The 27,859-nt window shown below is 52.1% G+C and overlaps 2 protein-coding genes across 6 annotated transcripts in view; one reads left to right on the top strand and one right to left on the bottom strand.

Moving 5' to 3' along the window:
- SLC4A5 (solute carrier family 4 member 5) lies at positions 1–27,724 on the top strand. 5 transcript variants are annotated; one of them, XM_049831331.1, is made up of 27 exons: positions 1–114; positions 1,977–2,070; positions 2,278–2,469; positions 6,933–7,062; positions 9,509–9,669; positions 9,907–10,062; positions 11,657–11,752; positions 12,106–12,161; positions 14,121–14,278; positions 14,374–14,461; positions 14,639–14,793; positions 15,165–15,308; positions 15,462–15,636; positions 15,968–16,101; positions 16,217–16,488; positions 19,126–19,187; positions 19,632–19,832; positions 20,213–20,326; positions 20,985–21,146; positions 22,078–22,256; positions 22,361–22,433; positions 22,607–22,675; positions 22,936–23,109; positions 23,260–23,421; positions 23,940–24,021; positions 24,743–24,810; positions 25,344–25,457. In XM_049831331.1, exons 2-26 carry the CDS (start codon positions 1,998–2,000, stop codon positions 24,775–24,777), a joined length of 3,303 nt encoding a protein of 1,100 aa, XP_049687288.1. In that variant the 5' UTR covers positions 1–114; positions 1,977–1,997; the 3' UTR covers positions 24,778–24,810; positions 25,344–25,457. The 5 variants fall into 5 exon arrangements, with proteins under 5 accessions (XP_049687288.1, XP_049687285.1, XP_049687286.1 ...); XM_049831328.1 differs by lacking the exon at positions 23,940–24,021 and having other exon boundaries at positions 25,344–27,724; XM_049831329.1 differs by lacking the exons at positions 1–114; positions 20,213–20,326; positions 23,940–24,021 and adding an exon at positions 20,548–20,661 and having other exon boundaries at positions 1,310–2,070; positions 25,344–27,724.
- The window catches only part of LOC126051738 (uncharacterized), a 75,434-nt gene that overhangs the window by 22,138 nt on the left and 25,437 nt on the right, over positions 1–27,859 (bottom strand). The gene's annotated exons all lie outside the window — the stretch shown is intronic.

Below are 27,859 nucleotides of genomic sequence, written 5' to 3' on the forward strand. Positions count from 1 at the left end.
GCAAGAGCAGCTTTATCTCAAGGCAATCTGGGCTCCCGCACCCACTGGCACCCGTGACTTTTCTCTGCGGCCCTATCCATCCTCCGATTTCTGAGCATTTTGGGGGAGCTCAAGGTGAGTTTATTAACAGTAAAACTTGGTTTTGTGGAACTGAGAGCTGGTGGGGGTAGTGGGCATTTTGAATTGACAAATAAAAGTGCTCTCCTTTTCCTCCCCTTACTTCTAGTGCACTTACAGTCATGTTTTCCAACAGTTATAGTCTGCGTCGTGCTTGTGTTTGTATGCAAGGGGGGGTTTTTTGGGGGGGGGTGGGGGGGAGTTTTATATGTAAAAAGTTAGAGGAAAAAATCCTAGGCTATATGACTCTCATAAATCAGCCATAATCAATCAGGATGTTTCATTTATCAGTCGATCTAACAAAGCGTGGGTTTATCAGAAGATGGGTTATTTTTGCTGCCCAATAGAGCTGTGGTAGAGACCTCGCCAGCCAAGCTAGATTGCAAAAAAGAGTCCTATTTCTTCCCAATATAGACCCAGCTGAAGGGTTGTGTATCCCCATCCATCATCTGGAGACCCCGACCTAGTGCTGAAGCTCGTGGGGAAATCTCTTTTGGGGGGCTTTGTGGCACTTCATCTGTTAGAAGATACCAGGTTGGTTTTAGAACAAAAATATTTATGCCTGCAGCTGGGTGGTATTTCATGGTTTCTCCTGCCAGCACCATCTTCCCAAAATCCTTAGAATTAGCTCCATAATATTATTCCCAGGAAGCCAAGGCTTGTGACTGGTGTTATCCATTAATACACCCAGGTTTGGGGCACTGTTGTCCCTCCAGAGGTGTTTGCCCCTAAAATAAATTGGTTCCTGCACCTGTGCAAAAAGTGTTGAGTTAATGTCCAAAAAAAAATCCCAAATCTGTTATATTAAGAGGTGTCTTCAAATAGCAACTGGGTTAAGGCTGGAGCCTGTATCGGGCTAAAGATAGTCTTTGCCTTGGGGGAAAATGGGTCAATAATTGGGCAACCCAAGCAGAGCCGACCTGGCCAGCCCCGGACCTTTCCAGCTATTTAGGCGCACACCCCCTTCACTTTATATTTTTTAACCTATTTGGCTTGAATTGAGATTTTTTTCTTCCCCAAAATAGATGGATAGTGATATGATATTGCCATGGATGCAAGCAGCCGGAACGAGGGACGCGGAGAGGCTGGCTCTCTGACCGGTCTCAAAGTGACTTTGGGAGGCATCGACCGGGCTGCCATGAATAGTAACCATTCTCCCATCCAAGTCAAGTGTGAAAGGCAATCACTGGAGGTCAGATAATTAGGAGATTAATTAGCATCCGTGGCAAAATCCAAAGAAACTTGTATGGGGAATAAAACAGCAGGTTTGGAGGAAGATACCTGGAAGCGACAGCGTGCGTGCGGTGTAAAATCTGCGCTTAGGAGATGGGGAAAAATGAACTCTGCTTCTGCAAAACCCCTTTTATCTGTGCAGGTGCCCCCTGAAAAATAAATGGGTGCTTATTGCCAGCAAGCAACCCCTGTTAACTGAACTTGTGTCCGTAATTGTATCAGCAAATCTCTGCAATAATCTCTTACGCTTCACTTACGCCTTCCTCTGAGCAGCAGAAATAAGAGACCAGAGACGTAACCCCGGTGAAATTTATCCGGATTTTCTCCAATATGGGGAGAGCGGAGGTGGAGCGCGGGCAGGGCTGGCGCAGAGCGAGGCAGGACTGAGAACTTGCTGAGGCGAGACGCGGGCGCTTGCAGGAGGTGCCGGAGGGTCCCCGGTGCATCCGCAGGGAAGGTCCTGGCTCCCCGGAGCATCCAACCCCGGCCGGGAAGGATTCCTTGATTTCGCTGGGATCACACGTGAAGGATTCCCATAGTGGGGAGCACCCGCCAGGTGCGCAAAGAGCTGTTCCCCTGCCCAGCACCCTTTAAAATCTTTCTCCTTTCTCCTCCCCACGACTCAGCTCTCTCCAAGCAGTGGGACCATGCTGGAGGATGAGGATGGGATGAGCGAGAGAGGGCTCAGCAGCTCGAGGAGGAGATATGAAGATGAGGAAGGTGAGCGAAACCTTGGGGATGCCCCAAATGGCAGCGGGGTCTTTCCTGCTGGCTGATGCATCAGATCTCCTGGCGCTCGGCTCGGCACGTCCCATGCGCAACATAGGAAAAGCTTCTGTGGGTGCTTTAAGCCTGGTGGGAAGAAGGCAAATATTTCCCTGGCTTTTTTTCTAAAGCTTATTCCACCCCCCCACCCCCCGCCCCCAGATTACCACTCCATCTACATCGGGGTGCCGGTGCCGCGGGGCTACCGGAGGAAACGGCGTCGGCGAAGATCTGCCTCCAGCCGGGATAGGACGAGCGAGAGCGAGCGGCACTACGAGCGCCAGGATCGCTCGGACACCGATGATGGTGGCCACGGCTGCTACGAGAGCGGCAACGACAACGCCAGCAGGACCAGTGAGTCACCCTCAGGCTTCCTAAAAAAGCAGGAGGGCTTTTGCAGTGTCATTTAATCCGGGATTAAATCGCCCCCATGCACCTAGGCGTGTTGCTTGGTCCGGTGTTTGCATTTGGCACTGCTTTTCCTGATGCTTCGCAGGTTTGTTTTTCCCTGTGGATGTCTCTGAGAGCCGGGCGTGGGGTGTGAAATGGGATTGGAGGCTGCGTAGGTGATGGGTGGGCTAAAAAAGAGGTTGTCTTTGCCCTTGGGTGGTTGCTAACAAAGAAATCCGGGTACAGCGGGATCCCGGCGGCGCAGACGTCCTCTGGGCATCACACCTTGTTCCCGACAGGCTTTTGCCCAAGGCTTTGCCCGGTCTCGTTAAATCTCCTTAGCAAAGATTAACATTTTACACAGCAAAGCAGCTGTCGATCTCTTGGGGTTGTTTGGGTTTTTTTCAGCCCCCCTATGGAAATTTGCGTTTGGTTTTATGTCCAGCAGCTCAGCAGAATGGGCAGAGGCTCAGCTTTGCTTTTGCCTACAGAAGGAGAAGTTTTCCTTTTTTTTTTTTTTTTTTTTTTTTTTTTTCTCATGGAGAGAGGCTTTTTTATTTGCAACGGGCTTTGCTTGCAGCTCCTTCATGCCTTCGGTGGCGGCGCGAGCGGGACCATGTCCCCTCCTTTCCGCAGGCGATGAATGCCACCGGGATCTAACACTGCGCTGGTTTTGGGGGAAGGGTGCAAAGTCATTTTATGGAGGAAAAACACCCCAAAAAGCCTCAACTCTACAGCAGTCCTGCTTTCCCCCAGGAAATATCCCTCAATGGGGTGTTTTTTTCCCAGAAAAATTCTCTGCCCTGAGCTTGGAGGGGGCTTTCCCGCCTTGTTCCGGCTGAGAAACAGAAACCCTCCACAAAATAACTCCAAACCTTTGATTTCTGTCCTCCCACCTCTCCCTCCCTCCCCTTTCTCACTCACGCCATCCCGCTGCCACCCAAAGCGCTCACCTCTCCTACACGCATCCCGTTTGATTTGGTAACTTCCCGTCATGAGAGCCAAAGGGAAAGGAAAGTGCTTTATATTCTCTATAATCTGCTCCTTAAGCCTTGGGAGTTTAACAAGCCTGAGTGGATAAAGGAGGAAGTTTGGGGGTTTGGTGTTTTTGTTGTTTTTTTTTTGTACCGTGCAACGAAGGTTTGGTTTAGCCGGGAAGAAATGGGGGAAAAAATGGAAACAATTCCAGGTAAGTTATTTCCATTGCTCTTTGCCGTCCGTGGCGGGGGGAGCTGGAAGGGAAGAAAGGCTCCTTTTTTTTTTTGGCTTTGCTTTTCCCTTGTTAAAGCAACTTGGGAGCGTGCATGTGGTCGGGTTGAGAGCTCGCTCAGAGCTCCAAGCTCCAAAGCTCACCCCACAATAATAAGGTGGGGGGGAACTGTATCAGCTTCCACTGCTCCCCAGCGGCAAGGAAGCAGGAAAGATGATACTTGGAAGGAGAAAAGTCTCCCAGACCTGGGGGGTTCTTGAACAGAAATGGAGCATCTCATCCCATGGGATGTGCACCCCAGTTTCCTCTTTTTTTGGGAGGGAGGGGAACATTCTGAGCCAGGAAACCCCGGGGAAAGGCTGTCGCGTGTTCAGAAGGACCACGGCAGCGGATGGTGAACGAGCCAGAGCCTTCAATAAGGCTCAGTCCTGCTGCCCAGCTGGACTGCAAAGCCCGGGCGGTACCGCGTTCCCCCGTCCCCCATTTTATCACCTTTTTTTAATTGTACCTGTGGCCAGAGTGGGATTTTTAATTTGGGAAAGCATTGCTAGGCGAGGTTTTACTGCTTGATCAAAGTTGGGGTGTGAAGGGCTCTGTGCACCTCAAATTAAAGGGGGTATAAATCAGTGCGACTGGTCTGTCCTGTCCAATGACCCGCGGAAATGTAGGTTCTTGCGTACATACAGTTGTCCTATATTATCACCAGCGTTACTGCTGAGCTAATTCTGCGGCTCTGGGCTTGATTCGGAACCCACCGTGGCTGAAATCACAGTGGAGGTTTGATGGGTGTAAAGCAGGAATTGCAGCTTTGAGTGTTTTCCCATCATAAAAGCTGGTTCGGGGAGGTACGGATCTGCTCCGGGCACCTGTTGAACTGTGTCTTGCAAGAAATAGATGCCAGTTTTAGGGTGGCTTTGTGGGTTTTGGCCAGTGTCACTGCAGCAGTTTTCCCCTTGCGTTCCCCAGAGGTGCCAAGCCCTGGACACCACTATACAGTATATCCTCCTAAGCGAATACCTGCTGCTTCCCGGGATTAATTTAGGTGCTGGATCATATTTCCAGGAGGAAAAAAAAAAATAAAAGTCACCCAGAACTGGGTTGTAACCAGATGCCGGGCTGGGTCCTTTCCTGGGCACGAAAGGGTCCTCCAGGTGAATAAATCCCATGAATTTTGGCTGCGTAGCCAAGCCCCAGCGTTGTTGGTTTAGTAACCGGCTCTTTGCTCGGGTCAGTGAGCGGCGGGGAGAGGCAGCTGCTGCCGGGAAGCACGTGTTACGTGTTGAGAGATAGGTTTATTCCTTAAACTGGGGGATGATGGGGAAAAAAAGCTTAAAAATCCCGAAAAAGCGCTTTATGTGCAAGCTTTCCTTTATTTTTTGTGGTTTCTAGCAGTTAAAGTGTGTCACAGCCACGACACCCCAAAACGAGTTGCTGGGGGGACCCTCTGGCAGGTCGAAGTAGGAGGGACCCGTTCTTAAGCACCCAAGGGGGGAATCCGGGCAGAGCTGGGGGCGGCAACCACCAAGTCGAGGATTTGCAAAGCTCTAACCCCTCCGCCACCAGCTCCTGCAAAATTGCAAATTGTTCTTTTTTTTTTACAAATGCATCCAGAGACCCCACCCGGGGTGGCTGTTCCCAGCAAATTCCCTTTTTTTGTGGTCCAGCTTGTTGCATTTGCAGTGAGTTTGGGGTTTTGCAGGAAATTCAAGGTTTGGGCTGCAGAGCAAAGCAGACGGCGTGAGGCTGGGGGCGGGGGGGTTACTGGTATTGCTCCAATTTCATCCCCTCTTACGCGAACAGCACTTAGGCTTAAAGAGCCTGAAGCCCTCCAGGCATGTAGCCCAGCTCTAAAATTAACAGGAATATTAATAATCTTAATAATCATAATAATGAAGCTTATGGAAGTGGAAGGAGGACTTGACAACAGGGCTTTAGTCCTGGTGGTGGGGCTTAAAGGGCTTAAGCAGTTAAGCAGGCTCAGCCTAGAGCGCAAGGGACATCCTATTCTTTCACGGCCGCTGCGACTTGAGTTTCGTCTCCTTTGGTGCGGGGACAGGGCAATATTCCTGGGTTTTCCACCGCTTGCGCACAGCAATTTAATTACCTGCTTTTTTGCATACCGTATCGCCCAACTTTCTTATTCCTAGGTTTGAGAACAGAAAGATTCTGCTAGCAAAGACATTTTCCGAGATGGATTAACTCCTGCTGTATTAGGAGAGGGCTAAGACCCAAGATTTTATTAAAAATACACCATTTCCACAGAGCCTGCAGTAGGGCTGATTTTAACCTCTCATTTGAATAATGGCGCAACTGGGGAGCGGTCCCATCCGTGCCACGTCCAGGTTCATACCCTGGTGTTTGATTCCTCCTTGTGACCAAAATTAGGAGGCTTTGCTAAAAAAACACGGGAAGATGGAGAGGGTTAAAAGAAAACCCAGCCTGGCTTTTTTTCAGGTGGAGAGGGCAGGTCCATCACCCTCCCGTGGCTGCAGGGAATGCACCAAAGATTAAAATCCTTTTTGCTATCAGTCAGGAGGTTTGCAGGGGGGTGACATGTCACCGCTTCCCTTCCCGAAACACACTGCAGGCAGCAGGAGGCACTAAGTGCCCTCCCCAGCCTGGCTGGTTATTTGCAGCAAGAAGCTGGATTTTTTTTCCTGCAGAAATGGCAAATTTGTATTATTCCCCTCAAATGATACACGTTCCCCTCGGGGATCCGGTGGGAAAGTGTGCGCCGAGCGCTCGTGCATCCCGATGCGCAGTGTCAGAGACCGTAAGGATTTGGTTGCTGATGGCAGGCGGCTCTAACCTGGCAAAAACAGGCTCTGTGGTAGGGGAAAATGTGGGATACTCCATGGAAATGGGGCACATAATGCTCCTGGAAAGGGAATTGTATATAGGGGTGGCCACATTCCTCAATTCCCAGCCAGCACCTATATATTCCCTTCCTAGCTGCTAGGCAATCTCAACTCATCCTTCCCACCGCCATTCTGTATCTCTTTGCACAGGGATTTTGGGACACAACTGCTTAGAGTTTCCCCACTCCTCAATGTCTCTCACCTTTGTCATTTCCCTCAAAATCTCCTTTTTTGACCCCAGGATCTTAAATAGCACTACAGATCCCTTTTTACCCCTCTGGAGCTTTCCATATGGGAATGGCACAGGATCGTGTTGTCTCCAGCCGACGGTAAACCTCTTTTTTCCTTCCTCCCGGCAGTGTCACCGGCTGCCGAACGCCTTCGCTACATCTTGGGGGAAGACGATGAGCCTCCCAACCCCACGCTCTTCACGGAGATGGACACGCTGCAGCATGACGGCGAGGAGATGGAGTGGAAAGAGTCAGCCAGGTGAGGCTTTGGGTTGAAAAGATCCCCCCCCCCTAAATATCCCTGGGTGGAAACGGGGTCAGGGAACGAGTATCGTTTTTAATGAGGTTAAAAAAGCCATGCTTGAACTGGGGAAATGCAGAACACATGGGAAGATTTCCTATCTTGTCCAGCGTCTCCCCAGGGTGGATCAACCCCAGAGCGGGGGTTTTTCCCATTCCCAGTTGTAGCATGAGAGCAAAACCCTGCAGAAAGGGCTGGGAGGGTGAAAACAACTGGGGTAACATGCTGGGAAACTGGAGAATTAAGAGTAGAGAGCTAGGAAATGGGAATAGGGGACATAAAGAACATTTTCCCAGGTCTTCCCCACCCCTACCCCCCCCCAACTTTTGCTGACCAGGCCAAGAGTTAAACTTCTCCCACCCCTCAAGCGATAATAATAATAGAACTCCACTCACTACATCTTTAATAAAAGTATTAGAGAGGTTGCAAGTGGTGTTCACTTTATTGAATTAGGAGCTTATCCAAGGGAAAAATCTCAAATCTTAGTGGGATTTTCTCTTCCTAGCCTCAGCTGTGCAAGGGCTAGTAGGGTTGGGGTTTTTGGGGGTACATCTGGGAAGGGAGTCAGGGATGCTCATGGCATCCCAAGCCCTTTCTTTTCAGTAGCACATGTGGGATTTCTGAGCCTGGGAGTGGAGGTTTGCCCGAGGAATGGGGAGTGAGCAGGATCAGGCCGTGAAGGTGCTCCTCCTATCTCTTGGCTGGTCATTTGCATCACCAAAAATTTGGAAAGTTCTTAAGCATCCTCCTGGTTGGTGTCCCTGCTCAAAACACAGCAGCCCAGGGATGCTGTTGCTAAAATCCTTTCTTTTTCAACCCCCAATTTTGCATAGGTCTGTATCTACTCATCCCTCCCCACACCCCAAAAAGCTCGGAAGGCGAAAAATCAGCACTTGTATTGGGATTTTCGTCAGGGAGACGGAGGTTTCTCAAGTCCCGGATTTCCGCTCTCTGGCGAGGAGCGGTTCAGCCTCTTTAGCCGCAGGAGAGCAGCTCCTCGGTGGGAGCAGCGCTACCTGCGGCTAAATCCGCAAGAAATGGAAAGAAATGGAAATAAAGAAGCTGAGCGCAGCAGGGAGATGGGGTTTTGCTGTAGCCTTGGCGAAAGCATCATGGGATGCTGGTCCCGGGGCAAAGGCGTTGCTGGAAACGTGCCTCGAGTCCTGCACGCCACCCCAAGCTGCCACCCCGTCTGCACGCTAATAACCCACTTTCGGCAGGAAGACGGGGCAAAAAAGAAACAAAAAGCAACCTAATCGGCTTTGGGCGAGCACCAACGGGGCTTAGTGGGTGCTATGGCGGGAAGCTTGAATTTCCTCCCAGTAAAAGCAGTGTTGTTTAAAGGGCTGGAGAAGGGGTTTCTGCAAAAAAGTCGGGGTGGCGAGCTTTGGATTGATGGGCACTAGGGCCAAATTTTTTTATTTTTGGATGTGCTGGGGTTTTCTCCCCAGCACAAGACCATTCCTGGCACTCCCAGATCATATTTTCGGGTTTTTTTAGTAGGGACACATGGCATTTACTCTTTGCAGCAGCATCTTAATGCACCCCCAGCAGCCGATACAATCCCAGACTTTCCCCACCCTTCCCCTGCAGCGTTCGGGAGCCATCAGCTATTTCCAAAAACCCTTCTCCTCCTACATCCTTTCCGTCCATGCCCTCTGCGGTGGCAGGAGCCCAAATCCCAGTTGTACCAGTTAAAAGTTGTAAGGTTAAGCCCTGTGAAGGCTAATCCATAGAGCCTGCAAACCTCCTGTAAAGGAAAAGCAGCTTTCTTCCCCAACTTGACGTCTTGCTGAGAGCTCCTTGCCCTCCCCAGAGCCCAAGCCCCGTTCCCGGGGAGCTGGAAGAAATCAGTCAATGTTCATGAATTTGCTCTGAAGTCTTTGGTTTGTAAAAATAAGGAATGGAGGTGGAAGGGCTGATTTCCAAGGGCTTGCAAACCCTCTGGTCTCCCACTGTGGGAGTGAAGCACCCAGGCTGAAATCTGAGTGTTGCTAAGAAATTAAAAAGACATTTGCAACGCCCTGGGTTTTTGCTTTCTTGCGTGCACGGCTGGTCCGTGTGGGTGCGGATCCTGGCTAAGACAAGGTCAGCTCCACGGGAAAACCTCCCAAATCTCGCAGGAGCGATTTGAGGAGGGTGAAATCTGCAGGGTTGAGTTCAGTGATAGAGCCGAGAGGTTTTGCTCTGCTCTGCAACCACGCAAGCAGTACTTCATCTAATGACGTTACTTGATTTCTCCATTGCCATCCCGAATAACAAGCAAAAACTTTGCAGAATGATTTAATTCAGGCTTCCAAAGCCGCCTGCAGAAGGGCAACTCCACAGGAAAAGCAGTTCTCTTCTCTTCTCATACACCATCCCCACCCTGTGCCCATCCCCATGGTTGCTGCTGTCATTTCAGGTGGATAAAGTTTGAAGAAAAGGTGGAAGAAGGCGGCGAAAGGTGGAGCAAGCCCCACGTGTCCACGTTGTCTTTGCACAGCCTGTTTGAGCTGCGGACGTGTCTACAGACGGGAACAGTGCTCCTGGACTTAGATGGCTACTCTTTGCCCCAGATTATAGGTAGGAGCCAGCGGGTATCGGTGGTTTCGGATGGCTTTTTCTCCATGTCCTGAAGTGCTGGGAACAGATTTAAATGCATTTACTTGCTACATGCAACTATAAACCAACTTGCACAGGAACGAGCAAAGACAGGAGTTGAGACCCATCAACTTTGTTCGATAAGTGTTGTTATCTTGAGCTTTCTGGGAGGGTTTGCAGCGGGGGAACCCATGCACCTCCCTTGTTTGGTGCTTGCAGACGATGTCATTGAGAAGCAGATTGAGGACGGTCTGCTCAAGCCGGAGCTGCGGGAGAAGATAAGCTACGTGCTCCTCAGGAAGCACCGTCACCAAACCAAGAAGCCAATCCACCGGTCTTTGGCTGACATCGGCAAGTCTGTCTCCTCCAACACAAGTGAGTCCTTGGGGTCCAACCTGTGCCCGATTGCATTCTTGAGACTTTGGTGAGCAAGCCTGGGGGGGAGGAAGATCTCAGGAGAATGAAAAGGGGAAACCCAACCTTTGGGGGCACCCAACTATTTACTGCATTGAGAAAGACCCCAAAAGCTCTGCCACTGGTGGCTTTAAGGGTGGGGGGGGTCATTGGGAGCCAGAGGCCAAGGAGATGTCTGCTGAGATGGACAACGGCGTTGTGTGAGGGACAACGGTCTTGGCGGTCGCTTGGCCAAGGGGCTTTCTGGCAGAGCAGCCTACAGACAAATCCAGTCTGCTCCGCGGTTGAACCTGCCTATTTTTGAGCCATTATAAAAGGGCATTTGTTTGTTTTCACGCTAGATTATTTACTTAGGTTTAAACAGAGGTCATTTGGTGGAGCCCGGGATTTGCCGGGCTTCGGCTGCTCCCCGGGTAGCCAGAAACAGCAGCACCCGAGCTCAGAGTGCACATGGAAGAGGCCATCAATAAGCAATATTGCCACCCTGTGGGCATCCCCAGGTTTCAAGGCAGCCATCGTCCACATTGGGGGACTAGATATCCGAGCTAACGTTTGCCCAGAAGCTCTCAGAACGGAACAGGGCTTGGAAATGTGGTGGTTAGTCCCTGTAGATAGGGAAAATCGGGACATCTTTTGTGTTTCTGGTTCCTTGCTGAGACGATGGCATTGCTTTGAGTTTGCAAACAGGGTCACCGAGGAAAAGATGGTCGTTGGCAGGAGCAGAGGGGTCCCTCGCATTTCTTCTGCCAACGGCAACTCTGTGGTATTGGAATAAATGGCACCAGCACGTTGAAAATAGGGTCACGGGCAGTGGGAATTTCATAATTATTTTTAGTGGGTTTAACAAAACAAAACAAAAAAAAGATGATAGATGCTGTGGTTGCAGCTGCTCTCTCAGAGAGATGCAGAGCAGCTCAACAAAACTGGTCCAGATGGTTTTCCAAAAGGAAAACACAGGTTTTGGAATTCAGGAGGTTTTCTGAGAAAATGCTGGGCTTAACACAGAAAATGCGTGGGGGAAAAGGGAAGTCTTTGTAGTGAAGTAATTCAGTTTAAACATCTGAGATGAAAAATGGGACTCGTCACCAGTTTAGGGAGGAGAAACCTTGACGTGAAACTTGGTGGTGGCCAATGTAAATATGTTGAAGTGAGAACTTCACAGCAAATTTCAAGTGTAGGTTTATTTGGAGAATTATGAGATTAAAAAGCTGAAGTCTTGGGTCTTCCCAAGTAAGAGAAATTGCACTTCTGAACCAATTTATAGCCTCGAAGAGAGCATTGGTGGGGCATGGAGTGGTGCAGGCTCCTTGCACGGACCCTCTGCAGCGGGAAGACTTGGGTTAAGGCCGTTTATTCTTTGCTCACGGGAAAATGACCATGGGTGGGATAAAAGTGCAAGTGAGAGTGGGAGGCAAAGGCAAATTGCTGTTGTATCAGCACTGGAAGGTTCACGTCTGTGCTGGGCAGCTGCTTTTCAGCCTGGCCTCTTGCCTTCAGCATCACCCAATGGTTCCCCACGGCACCTGCATCTCTTCTAACGTCTGCTTTCCCCCAGCCCGCAGCCCCGTCCGGAGCCCGGCCGCCGGTGCCGCCTTCCACCGCTCCACCGAGGACCTGCGGATGCGGCAGAGCGCGAGCTACGGCCGCTTGCGTAAGCTGGGAAGGGCGGCGGGGAGGCGAAAACGGTCCTAAAAGAAGGAGGAAAAAAAAAAAAAAGATAAGGTTGCAATATGAGGGTGGGCGATTGCAATTACAAGGGGATCCCACCACAGCCATAAATGAGATGTGGTTGGTGTAACCACAGGGTGACTGATATCAGAAAAACTCGTATTCTTGGGTTTTCTTCTCATTGCACCTGGTCTGCAAAGCCGGCTATAATAAAGAATGGTTTTTTTTCCTTTGCGCTGAAGTCCTCCCACCACGTTTTCTCCTTGCACGTGGGGCTGAAATTTGGCTGCGCATCACGGGGAGGTTTTCTCACCTTCTCCCTCTTATATCCATCAGGTCACGCGCAGAGTCGAAGCATGAACGACATCTCGGACACGCCGAGCACCGACCAGGTAATCACCCCCCAAAACATTAGTGCGATGCTGTGAGGAGCATCTCCGACATGACCCACGATGGGGTGGGGGCTCTGTGGTTGTTAAGGTCCATGTGAGCCTTGTGCAGCTTTGCTCGGTCAATAACCACACAGATTCCTAATTAGGGAAATTAATACATGTATTGATCCCCGCTAACTCATGGGGAAGCTGTCCCAGAAATAGTACCTGCGCTTGCAAATTGAACACAGAATGAGGGATATGCAAGGATGCTGATGTAGCTTGAGATCCTTAGGGTGGGGAAAAAAAAAAATCCTTAAAATCTTTAGGTAGGAAAGGAAAGGAAAGGTGCTTAGAAGAATGCAGGGATTCTAAAAGAGCCTTTGCTTGGCTGGGTAAGGGCAGGTTGCAGCGGGTAAATCCCAGCCAAGCACTTGGGTCCTCAAACATGAATACAGCTCTCGAGATAACGGTCTGTAAATAGAGAGGCAGGTTCCATTTTCCCCTCCGTTTGCAGCGTGATGGATGTGGGATTTCTTAATGCAAAGCTCAGCTGAGAGTCTGTCAGGGGCTTTTCCCCCCTGGTTTGCTTTGCATGGGAGAGCTGGGAAGGAGGTCAGGTTGCTTGGGCAGTTCGTGGGCAGATCTCTGCTTGGCCATGCGACGGATCAAGAGGCTTTTGTGCTGTTCTTTTGCTACATGTCCTGTCCCCATCCCAATATCGAGGCTATTCAGCTGGGAACTGTTGATGCGTTATATGGACTTTGCTTTGTTTCTATTTGTGCATGATTTTAGCATAAACCTAAGGGAAAATTAAAGGAAAGGTGGGTTTGTAGGGGACAGTACAGGGTAACAGCTTGCTTTTCCCCAGGGATGTCCTTGCTGGGCTTACCTGGGGTGATGCAGTTTAGGGGAAAGCGAAGGATGGAAGTTCATGTGTTGCTGGGAGCCATGGGATGGGGCTGCCCCGATATCGGGGAGGCAGAAGGTTTCGAGGGCACCTTCCTAAATTAGAGCTGCAATAAAGCAAGTCAACTGCCCACTAACGAACCCCAAATATCAGCCTGCAGCAGTGGGGTGCGGAGGGTTAATCCCAAAATATGCAAAGCATTTAGGTTTAATCGCCCTATTAGGCCCACTACAAAGGGACTTTTTAAGTGTTACATGAAGCTTAGTGGTCACTGTTAACTCCTGCTCTTGCTTATTCCAAGCTGCATTGGAGGAGTTGCTTTATTATTATTATTTTTTTTTTTTCCATTTGGGTTTAAAAGATTAGAAAGGGGAGAGCTTGCTGCCCGGCTCACATGCCTCCCCTCATGCTGGCATATAGATTATAATAACACCCTGCCTGGGTTGGTATTGAACTCTTTTAGACTAGTAATGAAAGACCTGCAGGGGAGAAGAGACCCGGGGAACAAATCCATGAACATGAACGAGGTTTCCTACTTCCATTATTTGTTGCTGCTCCGAGGATGAGACTGGGGGAAAATAAGCTACAAAAACATCCCCCGTGCACAGTGCTGAGAGGTGTTTCTGCATTATATAGGGTCTTGGGGGAGCCTGGGGCTGCAAACAGACTTGTAAAAATGCATGCTGGCTTGCTCCAGGATCCGTACTTTTTGGCTCAGATTTCCTGCAGGGGGATTGCACAGGGTTTTCCTTGCTTAGACCCCAATGCTGCAAAGCACCTTTTGCAAACCACCCGTTTGCTCGCTTTGTTACGGAGCCCCAAGAGTGTGATTTCAAGTTAGTCTTGGCCTTAGTGATGGTTGTGAATAACAAAGAAATTCAGCTTTATGAATTCTTGCTGGTTTATTCTTGGATGTGGCCCTTGAATCCCCACCTCTGGGAGTCCTGGGACCGTCAGAGAACAAGAGGTTTGAGCCTGCGGCTTCAGCTTTTGCCTTCAGGGTGTGGAAAAGAGGGGGAAAAGCCAAATTTTGGCAATCGCTCCCTTTGCCACCCTTGTCTTTCCAATAGCTGAAGAACAAATTCATCAAGAAGATCCCAAAGGATGCAGAGGCCTCCAACGTGCTGGTGGGAGAAGTGGAGTTCCTGGAGAAGCCCTTTGTGGCTTTCGTGCGGCTCCTCCAGGCGACGATGCTGGGAGGGGTGACGGAGGTGCCTGTCCCCACCAGGTGAGCGCAATTCCTTCAGGTCCGAAGCACCAGGGGTCTCATGACACGGATGCCAGTGGTTCAAGGTTGCCAACTCTGTGCCTTTCCCTTCCCAGGTTCCTCTTTATTCTCCTTGGTCCTGCGGGAAAAGCCAAATCTTACAACGAGATCGGCAGAGCCATCGCAACCCTCATGGTGGATGATGTGAGTAGATGCAACACCCGGCCCTCGCTAGGAACCCCCTTGCTCAGAGCCAAGAAAAAAAAAGCAATTTTCATCCTAATGCCCAAATGAATGAGCTTTAAGATCCTACAATGACATGGGACATGTGCGTGCTGGACGTTTTTCCTGGGCTGACACCTCTCCTCTCTTGACCCCCAGCTCTTCAGTGACGTTGCCTACAAAGCCCGGGATAGAGAAGACCTGATCGCCGGCATAGATGAGTTTCTGGATGAAGTCATCGTCCTGCCGCCCGGCGAGTGGGACCCCAACATTAGGATCGAGCCACCCAAAAAGGTGCCCTCGGCTGAGAAGAGGTAGGTGGGAGGCGTGGGGCCGGCCCCAGCCCTGTGGCCATCCCCATCTCTCCTGCTTTGGAGATGCTGGAGGAGGAGAGCAGCTTTGCTTCCCTTCATCCCTAGAAAGAATCTGCGCAAATTTTCCAGAAATGCTGCTTTGTCAGCAGATTTTGCCCCCAGATCAGCTCAAAGCTGTTGTTTCCACTGCAAAAGTCTTCATTAACCACCTCGGTTGAGCAAATGCAGCTCTTGATCTTTCCGAATTCACCCCAAATACCAGGCTCTAGTGCAGGTGGAGAGCTACACCGTGGCCTTGCTCGTGGTCCCTGCATCAGGACCGGCTTGGTAGGGCAGGTGCCGTGGCCGATGCCGATGGCTCTCTCCCACAGGAAATCAGTTTTCTCGCTGAACGAAGTGGGGCAGATGAACGGCACAGCCGGTGGGGCAGGCGCCGGGGGTGGCGGAGGAGGCAGCGACGATGGGGAGATGCCTGAAGTTCACGAAATCGGGGAAGAGCTCGCGTGGACCGGCAGGTGAGCAGCACCCGTCAACACCTCCTGCTGGCTCACCCCGTGGTCTCCTGGGGCACGGAGGGGTGAAATCCTTTTGGGCGCAGGCTTTTGCGCAGCACCGTATCTGTTTTGGTGGAAGGCACGTGCATCTGGTCCTTGGTGGTGTCTCTCCAGGTTTTGCGGTGGCCTCTATTTGGATATCAAGAGGAAGCTGCCCTGGTTCCCGAGTGACTTCTATGAAGGCTTTCATATCCAGTCCATCTCCGCTATCTTGTTCATCTACCTGGGCTGCATCACCAACGCCATCACGTTTGGGGGCTTGCTTGGGGACGCTACAGACAACTACCAGGTTGAGTCCAAGGAGAGGGGGGTCACGTTGGCTTGGGGACAGCAAGTAGGGATGGGATGGGACGGGTTGGGATGAGTTTTACTCACCTTGTGCCATGCCAAGCTTTAACGCTGGGGGTGGAATTTCATTGCCAAGTGAGACTGGGAGTCCTGAAATACCTGCAGGATGGGAAAACCCATCTCAATGGCAATGCCAGGAGCAAGGGGACACGGTCCCAACAATCCCATATGGGTCCAAGCAGAAGTCCTTAACTCCCGTCTCCATCAGGGGTATCCATGGGGATGTAACGTGGTACAGCATCACCATAACACTGGATTTGATCCATCCTCAGGGCGTCATGGAGAGCTTCCTCGGCACGGCGATGGCAGGCTCCATGTTTTGCCTCTTCGCTGGGCAGCCGCTCATCATCCTCAGCAGCACCGGCCCCATCCTCATCTTTGAGAAGCTGCTCTTTGACTTCAGCAAGTAGGTGCTGGGCAATGCTGGGGGGAACCAGGACCCATCCATACTGGGATGGAAGCTGTCCTCCAGCCCACGGCATGCATTCAGGGGGCTGCTCTCGCCTTGTCCCCGCTTTCAGAGGCAACGGCATCGACTACATGGAGTTTCGCCTCTGGATTGGCTTGCACTCTGCCCTACAGTGCCTTATCCTGGTGGCCACCGACGCCAGCTTCATTATAAAGTACATCACCCGCTTCACAGAAGAAGGCTTCTCCACCCTCATCAGCTTCATCTTCATCTACGACGCCATCAAGAAGATGATCGGAGCCTTTAAGTACTATCCCATCAATTCGGACTTCAAGCCCGACTACGTGACCATGTACAAGTGCGAGTGCATTGCTCCTGACCCAGGTGAGTACACGTCTTTTTCGGCGCCAGATGGGGAAGGTGAAGGGGGTGGGGGGGTCCCGCTGTGGATAAATCCCACTGGATCGTTGGCTGAGGACGTGGAAGGAGGCAGCTGCCCGGTCAGTGTGGGGTGGAGGGACCTCGTCCTCCTCCTCTGAAGGTGTTTTTGGGCAAGATGGAAGAAAAGCCTTGTCTCCCATGGATGAACACGTCAGTGCTTGCCGGGACGTGGCGAACGGTGCGGGAGAGCTGGGGCCTCAGCCTGGAGCAGCCGCACCTGGATGGATAAAAAGGAAATATGGAAAAAAAAAAAAAAAAAGAAAAAGAAAGACATTTTAGATCATTAATACAAGCCTGCTGTCAATGGAAACTTATTCTCCAGAAAATATGCTGGAGGGGTTTTGTCCTCCCTAGTGTCTGGGACACCCCAGGATGTCCCAGCTGGGTGTGGAAACCTCCTCGGACTGTTTTTTCTCATCTTTCTAACTCCTTTTCAAAAAGGAGAGGCCGTCGGGCTCTGAGCAGACAGTCTTTTGATGGCTCCAGTGGTTTTGCTCTCGGATAGACGTACCAGATCATCCCTGGTCCGAATCGTGCAGCTCAGATGCTCCCACAGCCACCTGGAAGGGAGCGGAGATCTTCGCTTTGGGCTAATCGCAGCCACTGCCTGCTCTCAGACGAGCTGAATTTACTTAAAAAGTCTAAATGCTAAGAATTTTGGGGGAGTATCGGCTGCAGACAGAGGAGGCAGAGAGGTGTGATGGTGAAGCTCTCCCCAGAAATAAAAGCATCTAAGATCTGCCACGCAATGTGTTCTCAATATATCTGTCATGGCAAGAAGAGTTCTTACCTACCGCGGTGGAAGAAACATTTTTTTGCTTTAATTTTGTTTTTTCCTCGATTTCTGTTTATCGACCACATGCTGAGTGACCGGTTCCCATTGGATTTTGAAAGCCCCGCAAGCAGTGGGGAACACCTGGAGACGACACAATCCTTTCCAAACCAAAACCCTCCCAAATTTGACCTGCAGGAAAGCGAAGCTCAGTGCCCGATGCAATCCCCGGGGGCCTGAAATATCCTGAACGGGACCGTGACCACCTCCATCCACCCGCATGTGCCGGCATCTGCCCGGCAGCACCCACCGCCGCGGCTTAATGCAGGAGGAAGACGAAGCCTTTAGCCTCCAGGGAGGTCTCCCCCTTTTCCAAGCCCCCATCCCAAGCAAACCCCAGGCAGCCGAGAGGCACTTGCACCCCAAAAACCTTAAACCTCTTTGCAACCCAGCCCCATTCCTTGCCCTCGCTGCCCTGGGCACCCAAGGCAGCGGTGTCCACATTGGAATTTCCATTCCTCTAGATATTGAGAAATTATGTTTATTCCCCCCTACGTCCTTTTTTTTTAATCTTTTTTTTTTTAATTAGTTCTGATTTTTGATTATTATAACTGATTTGTACCATATTTGTCTCTGCTGCACACATCAATTTGGGCTGATTTCAATCTCAAGTGAGTATCACCTTCTAAATATTAAAACTATTTTAATATTTGATACTCTTCCCCCGTGGGGGTCTTGTTGTTATTTTTTTCCATGTATTTTACTTTTCTCTCTGCTCTGCTGAAAGGGTTTATGTAGAGCCCTTAGGGGTCCTCTTGTAAAATACCACCAGTGGTATGCTACCCTTTAAGTTGTAGAAATCACAAATAAGGCTGGTTTTTGGAAAAATAAAAGGTTATGAGGAAAAAAAAAAAAAATGTTTTTAATGCTGGGTTTGCCAGCGCCATTTCCCGGAGCCCAGTTTCAGCAGCCCCGGGTTCTCTTCTTCTAACCCAGCAATCGCTTCTCCTTCATTAATCCTCGGCGCCGGGGATGGAGGCGGCAGGTCGGGGCAGCCGAAATTCCCGCTTGGTGCAGGAAGAGGATGGACCGGAGGGAAGAGGGGGGGCAGAGCAGTCCCGGATCACGCTTAGGGGCACCCATAAAGAACATGGGTGCTCCTGAAGCCACGGAGCTGCGTCACCCGAAGAGCCGAGCGGAGCCACTTTTTGCACTGGAAGAGAAGGTGCCGGGGCTAGAAAGGATGGATTTTTTTGCAGTGAGACACCAAAACACCCCTAAAATATTTTAAAAAAATGAAAAAAAACCAAATAACAAATGCAAATTGGGCATGATTGGGTGCCACCTCTCCAAAAATAACAGGCTACTTTTTCAGTCTTCTACCCCCCTGGTTTTAAGACGCGGGTGTTGGGATGCTCAACCCTGCTGCCGGCGGCTTCCCCGCGAAGCTCCTGAAAATTTTAGGAGCTGGGAAGCTCCTAGAAATACTTCCTCCCCCCACCCCCGGCACTCGCCAGCCCTGGAGGGAGAAGCCGCCAAAGGAGAAGCCGTCGTGTTCTCCGCCGGCGCATGGGATTAATCAGGGAGAAGTCGCTGTGGGGTTAGAAAACGGGGGTTTTCTCCCCAAATCCCAGTCCGCCCTCGGGATGCCGATCCCCGCGCGGCTCTCGGAGGACGCGCTTGACTCCGTGCGTTTGCTTTTATGCCGGCCGGGCTGAGCCGTGCCGCCCTGGGCGAAGCCCGGCTGCTTTTAATACCGAAACCTTGATATTAGCCAAAAACCTCAATAACAAACTCCTTTCCCGCAGCCAACGCGACCTTGTTTGATGCTTCAGCTCCAATGGCACCAAACACCACTAACGTTTCTCTGGTAAGCGGGTTTGCTCATCCCGATGGGAAATTTGGGGCAAGGGCGGGCAAATCCCAGGGACTTCTACATCCGGGGAGCGACGCGCGCCAGCTCAGAATGAGGGAAATGTGGGATTTGCCTTGATTTGGGTTCACAGTTGGACTCGGCAGCACCAAATCCTCACTTTTTTGCCCAAATTAATAGCAGCTCTGGGGTTTTCCTGTGGCTATGGGGCTGCGAGTGGCAGCAGCCCTGGGAAATAGCCCTTTCCTTGCACGCTGCAATTACTTAAAATACTAATTTGAGGGTTTGGGCCAGGAAATACCCCTTCCCTTGCATGCTGCAGTTGCTAGAAATGCTGATTTTGCTTCATTTGGCTGGGAAAGACCTGTTTCCTTGCCTGCTACAATTGCATAAAATGCTAATTTTGCTTTTTTTGCGGGGGGGGGGGGGGGGTCTCCCCAGTACAATGCTATTAACCTAACAGCTCTGGACTGGACTCAGCTGAGTAAGAAGGAATGTCTCAAATACGGCGGCAGCTTAGTGGGGAAATCCTGTAAATTTGTGCCTGACCTGGCCCTTATGTCCTTCATCCTCTTCTTCGGGACCTACTCCATGACCTTGACCCTGAAAAAATTCAAATTCAGCCGCTATTTCCCCACCAAGGTAAGGAAAGTGCCGGGTTTTGCCCTCCTCTTTTCCAAAAGGTAGGAAAAACGGGAGCTGTTGGTCTCTTTGCTAGATGCAAAATGCTCCAGGAAAATAAATCTGTATTTCTAGGAGATGTCGGTAGCAATCAGGGGAATCGTCCTTGAGCTTTTAGCTGCTGATTTGGCTCTCGCGTGCTGAATAACCCATCACCTTGCGATGCAAAGGGGAAAAAAAATTTGCGTTTTGTGGGTTATACCCGGGTTATTTGTGGGTGAGCAGAGCTGGAAAGCCCGGGGAAGGATGCTGAAGCAGAGGCAAACCTCTCCGTCCCATTAATGAACCTCCCCATCCCATTAATTACCCTTTCCACCCCCATTTCCCCGTCTTGCCTCCAGGTCAGGGCTTTCATTGCTGATTTTTCCAATGTCTTCTCCATCCTGCTCTTCTGCGGAGTGGATGCCTGTTTCGGACTGGACACCCCTAAGCTCCATATCCCCAGTATCATCAAGGTTCGGCCGCACCGGCGGGGACCCCTCACCTCTCCGCCCACGCTCTCTTTCCAGCTTCTCTCTGGTTTTGGGGGAAAATCGTGGCTCCTGCGGTGTCCGGGCGCCTTCTTAATGAGCTACTTTGTCTTTTCTGGGGGAATATTCTAATGCTGTGACTTTTCTTCCTTCCTTTTTTTGTTGGTTTTTTTTCCCCCCTCTTCTCTTTCTCTCACTCCTGGCAGCTGCGTAAACTTATTAGCGATTTCTCTATCTTTATGTCCATACTAATGTTTGTGGGGCTGGATGTGCTTTTTGGACTCAACACCCCAAAGCTCCAAGTGCCTACTGATTTTAAGGTAAAAAAAAAAAAAAAAAAGCAATAAAATCCCTTTCTAGAAGCGTTGCCAAAAATTTCTCTTCCCCCCCATCCAGGGTATCGCTGTTGGTGATGTGGGGAGTCCTGATGAGCATCTGGGAAAATCTGGGGGTTGAGGCATGGGGGTGATTTGGGTACCGATGTGTGGCGGTGGCATTCAGGGGTGGATACGGGATAGGATGATGCTCGGAGGTTCGGGGGTGATGTGGGGCTTCCCGAAACGTCTGCGCTTGGGTTTTTCCCCCTCTCTGACCCATGCCCGGGCTCGGCCGCGGTGTTCAAACCTCCTCTCTTCTCGCCCAGCCCACCCGCGTGGACCGAGGGTGGTTCGTCTTTCCCTTCGGGAAGAACCCGTGGTGGGTTTACCTGGCGAGCGCCCTGCCCGCCCTCCTTGTCACCATCCTCATCTTCATGGACCAGCAGATCACAGCCGTCATCGTCAACAGGAAGGAGCACAAGCTGCGGGTGAGCGGGGACTCGTCCCGCGCTCGGGGGCACAGCATCGCGTCGGGTACCGCCTGCATCCCCGCGAGCATCTGCTTTGGGGGCTTTGCCCTGGGCTGGCATGCTCTGCAAAGCAGGGGCTCACCCTTTCCTTTCCAAGCTGTGGTTTTGGGGTGACAAAGCCTCCGGGGTGTGAAATTCACCCGATGCCATAGGTAGCGTGGTGATGCGGGGTGCGCTGCAGCAGTGCGGGGTGCGCTGCAGCAGGGCGGGGTGCACTGCATGGGGACGCGGGGCGCAGCGTGGCAACGTGGGGTGCATCGGGGTGATGCAGGACGCATGAGGGCGATGTGGGGTGCAGCGTGGCAATGTGGGGTGCATCAGGGTGTTGCAGCGCGTACGAGAGCAATGCAGGGTGCTTCAGGGGGATGTGGGGTGCATCAGCGCAATGTGGGGTGCTCTGCAGCAATGATGAGCGATGCAGGGCGCACTGTGGGGGGTGCAGGGGGCACCATGGCAAAGTGGGGCGCATCAGGGTGATGCGGGGTGCTTCAGGATGGTGTGGGGTGATGCAGCATGCAGCGTGGCAAGGCAGGGTGCATCAGGGTGACGCAGGGTGCTGTGCCGCGATACAGGGTGCTTCAGGGCGATGCGGGGTGCGCCATGGTGGTGCAAGGTGCATTACGGCAAAGTGGGGTACATCAGTGTGACGTGGGGTGCACCACAGCAATGATGGGTGTACCAGGGCGATGCAGGGTGCACCATAGCAACGTGGGGTGCATCAGGGTGACACAGGGTGCTTCAGGGTGATGCAGGGTGCGCCGTGGTGATGCGGGATGTTTCAGGGGGTGCACTGGGGAGAAAGCCCACTTTGCTGGGCTCTGGGGCGAATATAGGAACAGCTTCATGAGTCGTGTTGCCCACCCTGACCCTCCTGGGTGCTGTGTTGCAGAAAGCAGCGGGTTACCACCTGGACCTGTTCTGGGTGGGCATCCTCATGGCCGTCTGCTCCTTCATGGGGCTGCCCTGGTACGTGGCAGCCACCGTCATCTCCATTGCCCACATCGACAGCTTGAAGATGGAGACAGAGACCAGCGCCCCGGGGGAGCAGCCCCAGTTCCTGGGTGTCAGGTGAGGAAGGCTTGGCCGTGCTCTTCCTCGGAGTGGGGGGATAATCCAGACGCAGCAGCGGGTTCAGCCAGCACGGCCTCATCCCGCTTCTCTCGCCATTCCAGGGAGCAGAGAGTGACTGGCATCATTGTCTTTGTGTTGACGGGGATTTCTGTCTTCCTGGCCCCTATCCTGAAGGTAAAACATCCCTGTTCCCTCATCCCCGTTCCCTCCCTGCAGATGTTTGGGGACCTGGGAAGAAAAAGCTGGATTCCCCCCCAGCCCCATAGCCCCCAGCAGTGGTCCCCATCCTCGGGAATGAGCTGCCACCTTCCTTGGGGTAAGCGCCATCTTTTCTTCCATGTCCCCAGTACATCCCCATGCCAGTGCTTTACGGTGTCTTTCTGTACATGGGCGTTGCATCGCTGAACGGCATCCAGGTAAGTGCTCCTCCTCCTCCTCTTTCTCCTTAATGGCCGTGAAGGGATCCTACGCCAAAGCAAAAAGGGCTATTTTGACCCGAAAATCTGCCTGCGTCCAGTATTGCCAGCTGCATGGGACAGCAGGCATCCAAAACCCTTCAAGAAACGTCGAAAAGCCCCAGATTCCCCATTTTGGGGATTAAAGAGGGTTTATCTGGGCAACCTGGGAGCCTGGGGAGTGGGGCCGAGGGCTAATGCTGGCCTTCGTCCCACCGCAGTTTTGGGACCGCTGCAAGCTCTTCCTCATGCCAGCCAAGCACCAACCCGACTACGTCTTCCTCCGGCACGTGCCGTTGCGTCGCATCCACCTCTTCACGCTGGTGCAGATCGTCTGCCTGGCCGTCCTCTGGATCCTCAAATCCACCGTGGCCGCCATCATCTTCCCTGTCATGGTAAGGCCATCCCCCAGGCTGCTCTCATTTAGAAGATTTTTTTCAGATTTAAGGAAATTTTGGCAAGCAGGGCTTGGTCCCGTGGTGGTCCCCAGGTCTTGGGATGAGAGATCTCTTGCAGATCCCACTCTTGCATCTCTCCCCTCTTAGATTTTAGCCCTGATCCTGGTGAGGCGGCTGCTGGATTTTGTCTTCTCCCAACACGACCTGGCCTGGATTGACAACATCATCCCCGAGAAGGAGAAGAAGAAGGAGGATGACAAGAAGAAGAAGAAAAAAGGCAACAAAGGAGATAGCAGCAGCGATGAGGAGGTGGGTGCAGGATGGGTAGGGTGCTCCCACAGGCAGCGAGGGCATCCCGGACCAGCCAGGGTGGGAAAGGTCCCACCGAAACCTCCAGGTCGGTGGGTTTGGGATGAAGATCTGTGATTCGTGGTGATGTTTCACTGCATATGTAGGACCAGCTGATTGAGGGGCTTTAAGTGATGCTTTAGGGGCCGGCCGGAGGCTCCAGGGGATGCTCAAACTGCCCGGACAGCTGGAAAATCATGGAAGAAAAGAAATCATTAGGGAGAAGAGCCAAAATCCCATGGCTGAGGGTACAGCACCCATCGTACGATGGCAAAGCATCATTAATCCATGCAACCCCCTGCTGCAGACCCTTCCGTGGGCAGAAGGGCTGAGCGTTTATTTGGGAAGAGGAAGGCAAAGCCTCCTCTTCCTCCTCATGCACCCACCTCTGGAGGTTTTGGGTCCCTTTGGGTGCTCCAGGAGGGCTTGGAGCCCACCCAGGCGCTGCCTTCACCGAATTTCCCTGCTTTCTTCCCCAGTTCCCACCTCCCTCAGTCATTAAGATTCCCATGGAACCCCTGCCATCGCAGCCCCAAAACGGGGGGTCCCATTGCCTCAGCCGTAAGTAAAGAGCTCAGGACCCTCTCTCGCATTCCCTACCGCTTCCTAACCACCCCCTGCAACGGGATCCGCTCGGCCACCGATGGCACTAACCCCGCTAAAAGACGCAGCCTGGATCCGTCCTGCCGAAGCGGGATTGAAAGCAGGTTTGAGAGAATGCAGCAGGCTTGGTGCTGCTAATAATTTTGTGTTCCAGGTGACTGGGAAGCCAGGACTCTCCTGGGTCTCCCTGAGCCGATGCTGATGGGGATTTATAGAACATATATATATATGTATATAATTTGGGGAGGCTTTGAGCCCCCAAAAGCAGGGAATGCAGAGCTTATGGCAGCATTATCCCAGCTGTGAAAGAGCAGATGCGCTCAGTTTGGCTCAACCTTCTGCCCAAAACATCATACGTGAGCTGGTGCAAAGCTAGCCACGACCAAAAAAATGCAGAATAAGTCTGGGTGTTTGTTCCAGCTCGGCACCAGGTTGCATCATGCTGCCAGCAAGCATTAACGTGATAATTCGTTGACTCTGTCCTCAAGCTGCTGCTAGCAGGGGCTGGTGGGGCTTTTCTCATTCTCTAATCACCTCACAAATCACCATTTCTTGGAGATTTTCTCCTCCCGCTGTCCAAAGGATGCTGGACCCGGTGGCAGGTTGGGGGGGGCCGAGTGGGTTTTGGGGGGGGGGGCCTTCCTCACCTGGGAAGTGTTTTACCTCCGTGTTCCCCCAGGAAAGAGGTCCTCCACCTGGAGCTTTGCGTTCTGATTCCTCCCCAAACGGTTCAGACCTGGATCGCAGGTAAACAGCCCCAAACGGGCTCCCCCAGCCGCTCCCCCATCCCTGAGGGACCAGCACCCGCCACGGGAGGCATTTTCAGGGTCACTGACTGATGCTCCCGGCTCACTTGTTCGAGCCTATTGCCATCATCCTCGGGCATTTCTGAAATATCCGAATGCATTTTCGCCACATCCCTCTGTAGTTTGGGTGCTTTCGTTTGCTGGCCCCAGCTTTCGGGTCGTTGGGAGCGGGGCTGCGTGGGATGGCGCATCCCGAGCCTGGCACGAGAGGGTTTAGAGCAATCAGAATGCCGCTGGGTAACAGCCGCAGGGATTTTTAGGACTGGGATGTACGTCTGAATCCTGAAAGCTTGGGATTATTCTCCACCCGCAGCCATGAATTCTGCAGATCGTACATATTAAGGGCAAAATGTCACGTGTTAATGAATTTTTACTGGTGGTAGCATCATCCAGAGCCCTTTGCTGGGGGTGCTGGGGTGGTTTTGGGATGCGGGTACCAGTGCCTAGATGTTCACTTCCCTGTCTCTCTCTCAGTATTACGCTTCACCTGAAGATTTCGTGCCCGTCGTCTCCTGCATTTAACTACTCCCGAAACCCCATCTGTGCCGTGCCCCAGGTGAAGATAGAGATGGAGTCGGACTACGAGGACACCGACACGGAAAAGCCACCTCGGGACATGGGCAGTGAGACCACGCTATAGTCCCGCGCAGCGCTTCCTCTGCGATTTATATATATATATAGATATTGATATATTCATATATATATATAAAGCAAATTGGGCTTATTTTTCTATGTGAGGAGGAGGAGACCGGTGGCCCGAGGGGTCCGTCACTCCGGTAGTTTTTAGCATCACGACTTAAACGCGTTGTTGAATTTTCTCCCTTTCTGCCGGGCGAAGGAGTCGCCGCTGGTGGCAAAACGGGGCTGAAAAGGTGGAATCGGCGACTTTGGCCTCCGCTCGCCCTGGAGCCGTTGCTGGGCTGGAGAAGCTGAAGGTGGCTGGGGCTGTGGGAGCAGCCGGGATGCGGGTAGGGCTGATGGGGAAGGGGACTGTGCTGGTGTGATGTTTTCAAGGGGGACTTTCGGGGTGAGGAGGAGGTTTGCATGGCTGAGGAGGAAAGGGGAGCGCGCATCCCTGCTCCCCAATCCCTGAAATGGCAACACGGCTCTCGAGGAGTCTCGTTTCGTGGAGGGGTCGGTGCCTCAGGCTTTGTGTCGGCAGGAGGACGCCGGTCCAAGCCCACGGCGCCGGGGAGTCCCTTCTGGAGGCGCAGCATCCCAGGCGTGGCGGTGGGGATGCAGGAGGGACCCGCCGGCCGTGGAGGGGACCCCGGCTCTGCCCACCCCGGGCTGGATGTGTAGGAGGGTACGAGGAGGTACGGCAGGGCTGGAAAGGAGCCGGTGGCCCGGAGCTGTGCCCCAGGAAGGAGGAAAAGCGGCTCGGGTGTGAGGTTGTTGCCGCTTGAGGGTTAACAGCAGACAGGCCGCGGTGGGAGAGCGGAGCAGGGAACAGGGCTTTGGTTTCCGCAAGGGAATCAGGAATGGTTTCTGCAGGCAGCAGGGGACGGTTTCTGCCGGAAAACGGGATCGGTTGCTGCAGCGAAGCCGTTTGGTCTCCCATCCCCATGTCCTCACCCGCGGTTTTCCCAGGGCCACCCCTGGCCCCGGTAACAGCCGTATCCTCTTCCTGCGGATGGGAGCGAGACGTGCCTGAGCCGTTTTCTCTCTGGAGGACCCTGCTCTGCCCGTCCGGCCCCTGCGCGAGGGGCTTTGCGCCCACTTTATCTCCTCGATCCTGGTTATTCGCACACGGTTTAACAGCAAGCGGCTTGTAACGGGGAGGGGAGAGCTAGCGTGTCCCCCGCCACGTACCCACCTGTGCTTTCAGGCTCGCATCCAGCAGCTCCCCGCTTGGTCTCCGGTTGGCATTTTGGCTCCGCAAAGGGTTCTTCCCACCCGTCGCTGCCTCTGGGAAAGGAAGGCAAGGGAGCAGGTTAGGAGTCAGCGTGGGCACCGAGCTCAAGTTTGGCTCTGGCCGGCTCTCACCACCTCTTTTTTCCAGCAGCGCCAGGGCAGTGATGAGGCTTTTAAAGGTTGTTTGGGGTTTTTTTCCTTCCATGGGCTACACCCGGCTGTGGTTTAGAAACACTGGTCTGAAGCAATCCTCTCCAATCTGTTGCCGTTACTCATATTTGCTAGATGCATTCTTTATTTTTTCTCTGTTTCAAACCTCACAGAGCCCCAACCCTTCCTCCAAGCCGAAACAGCCTACCTGATATTTATACCAGCCGTACGGGCGTCTCTGGGACACCAGTTAAATATTGCAACTGGTCTGAACGTTTGCGTGGGACACATCCCAGTTCTCTGTAAATAGCTAAGTCCAACAAAGACCCGAAGGCAATTTCCTATTTATAGCAATTTTTTCTGGTTCAAGTACATCTCCTGGGGAAATGTGGTGAGATAAATAACACAGTATTATTACACCCATCACCACTTAAGCAAGAGCCACGTAGCTTGACGTTAACATTAAGAACTATTTCAACTTGAACGCCTTGTGTCTATTTTGTAGCATTTTGTACCGATCTCCTGTGTGCTAGCTGAAGCGCGGTACAGGTAGGCTTACGATTTTAATCAAACAGGTTCATTTGCTTTAGCCAGTCCGTCAGCTCTACTACCCCATGCCCCCAGCAAGGCTTTGTGGACTCTGGTAGGTGTTTCATAGAGCTGAAGCCGCTCTAGCATCCAGCTTGTTTTGACTAAATTTGTCCTTTTTGCAAGGTTCACACGTGGTTTCTACTTTTTGTATATGAAAACAGTGGAGCGTCTCAGATTTGCCACCTCCATTACAGTACCACTTTAGCCATTTTGTATTTATCGGTGATACAACCCAATAAACCTCATTTCAATGAGTCTCAGCTCTTAGTGTGTTTTTGGCGCAGAGTCCTTCAACCTCAGCTTTCCTTCCCACACGGTTAGTGTTTTTATAAGCCCCCTCCCCTCTAGGAGAGAGCCACGAATGTGGGGTTAGTGCCGAGTTACCAGGTGCCTCC

Source organism: Accipiter gentilis, chromosome 28, assembly GCF_929443795.1.
Source record: "Accipiter gentilis chromosome 28, bAccGen1.1, whole genome shotgun sequence".
NCBI classification, from domain to species: Eukaryota; Metazoa; Chordata; class Aves; order Accipitriformes; family Accipitridae; genus Astur; species Astur gentilis.